Raw genomic sequence first — 2,273 nt, forward strand, 5'->3', positions numbered from 1 at the left:
CTCCTCCTGGACATGGGGGGGGGGGGGTCACGGGGGGTGGGGGGAGGCATTTGTGGATTTCCCGTATTGTGCAGGGGGCTGGACTATATGACCCTGGAAGTCCCTTCCAACTCAAAGATTCTATGATTCCAGGGTTACTTGAGTCTAGGCACCCTTGGGCTTTGACAGGAGTAACTCCGCATAGGATGGCACTGTTACTCCAGCTGATGAGGGGAAGGGCAGTCAAGTCGCACCTGACTTAGGGTGACTCCATCAGGTTTTCAAGGTAAGAGATGAACAGAGGTGGTTCTTCACCATTGCCTGCCTCTGTGTAGCACTGGACTTCCTTGGTGGTCTCCCATCCACGTACTAACCGGGGCTGACCGGTTAGTACGAGATCAGGCTAGGCTAGACTATTCTGGAAAGAACTGTTCAGAGGTGGTTCGCCCTGGCTTGCCCCTGTGTAGTCACCCTAGACTTCCTTGGTGGTCTCCAGTGTTCCATCTAAGCTGAGTTAGTGTGAGCCAGCTCACAGTTCTGTAGCCTCCGGCTCACACGTTTGTCTCAGCTCAGGAAGGATGGCTCCAGAGCACACTAATTTATGCAGTAGCCCAGGGGTCATTTCGTAGAAAAAGAGCTAGGGGAACTCATTAGCATAACTCATTAGCATATGCCACACCCCCTGACATCACCGGAAGTGTGTCATAAGGCCACACCCCCTGACATCACCGGAAGTGTGTCAAGTGTTACTCCGGTTAGTGGTTTGGTGATCTTTTTGCATGAGGTGCTTTCAAAGAGAAGCCTTTCAACCGACAAGTTTGCTCACAGCGAGCGCGAGACTCGTTTTTTATCACAGCCCTGCCCCAAAGAAAGAAACCATGTTGCATCCCTGTGAAAACGGCCTTACTAATGCCTCCTCTTCTTCTTGGACTTTCAAAACAACTGCCTTCTCCCGTGCCGGTGGAAGCGTTCACCTCAGTGTCTAAGGACTGTACCATTTTAATTTGGCTCAACCGGACCACCTAGAATGTCCGACTGGGATTGGACGAGAGCACCGTGGTGACGTTAATGTCCGATTCTTTCATGTGAGGATGGATGTCTATGTCAATGCCGGATTCTTTGCAGAGATCCAGCAAAGTATCGATGTTGCTCTGAGAGAGACGCAGGTACCTGTGCAAAGGAATGAGGGTGAGAGGATTTTAAGGCAGTGCTCAGCGATAAAAGTCACCCATGGCGATAAAAGTCACCCATCATCCCTCTGTCTCTTTACTCGCCCTTGCACCCCCTCTGGTGAAGGAGATACAGAGCATCATGGTGGCAGGATGACTTGTACTGCATGCTATGAAGGAGGAACATAGAACCTGAGCCGAGGCTGCCATTTTTGATGGCAGCTCAGCAACTCTTGGAATGTCTGGTTCTGCTATAGTTGCGCTGGAACTTTATGAAATGTACAGAAGTGATAATAATACATTCAAATGTGTAAGTTCAGATACATAAAGATAGAAGATGACAACGACGGGACGGTGGTCTCTGCAATACAATGCCGTTCCAACAAACGTCTTCTGACCAAGAGTCTATAAGTTGATGATGTATGAAAAATTGCACTTCAATGGAAAAGCTGCCCAATTCACATGGAGTTCAATAGTTTCACCTATTTCATTGCATAAGTAATGGAGAAGAACATCTCTCAAACACATAAGCTTTATTCTGTTTGAGAAATGTTCTTCTCATACATCATCAATTTATAGACTCTTGGTTAGAAGAAGACGTTTGTCGAAACGGCATCGCATTCCGGAGACCACTGTCTCGTCGTTGTCATCTACTATCTTTATGCTGGAACATTATGACAGACGCCCATTTTGGTACTTTGGGCCTATTGAGGGTACAGATGTAAAATTTCTGGAAATCTGGATACCATATGGGAGGACATTTTCTGGGGTGGTTTTTTTTTTGGGGGGAAGGAAAATTTGGGAGAAAATTCAACTATAGGCAATGCTTTCTTTCTTATCAAACCAAAAGTTACTTAATTGCTTTACCTGCATAAAATGCATCACTTACAGGTTGTATATAGAACCGTACTATTTAGCATATCTATGGAATTTGGAAATATAACAGTGCAGTCCTAAACAGGGTGGTCCTTTCAGCAGAATTCAAAAGTGTTGAAACTGACTCCAGTAGACTCGGATGGTATAATAACTCTGTTCAGCATTGCACTGCTAGGTTCTTCTACAGGGAGAATTGCAAATACACTTAATACTTGGGGGGGGGGGGGGAGGGAGAGAGAGGGAGAGAGG

The 2,273-nt window shown here is 46.5% G+C and overlaps 1 protein-coding gene across 1 annotated transcript in view; it reads right to left on the minus strand.

Annotated features, from left to right (window-relative positions):
* Positions 1–1,001: 1,001 nt before the first annotated feature.
* LOC107107525 (chromosome unknown open reading frame, human C16orf78) overlaps positions 1,002–2,273 on the minus strand; it is a gene marked incomplete at its 5' end in the record, with an annotated part of 20,019 nt that continues 18,747 nt past the window's right edge. The window contains one exon of the mRNA XM_015407836.1: positions 1,002–1,149. Coding sequence (XP_015263322.1) covers positions 1,002–1,149 — 148 coding nt within the window. The remainder of the gene's footprint in view (positions 1,150–2,273) is intronic.

This window comes from Gekko japonicus, unplaced genomic scaffold, assembly GCF_001447785.1.
Source record: "Gekko japonicus isolate JY-2015 unplaced genomic scaffold, Gekko_japonicus_V1.1 scaffold3419, whole genome shotgun sequence".
NCBI lineage: Eukaryota > Metazoa > Chordata > Lepidosauria > Squamata > Gekkonidae > Gekko > Gekko japonicus.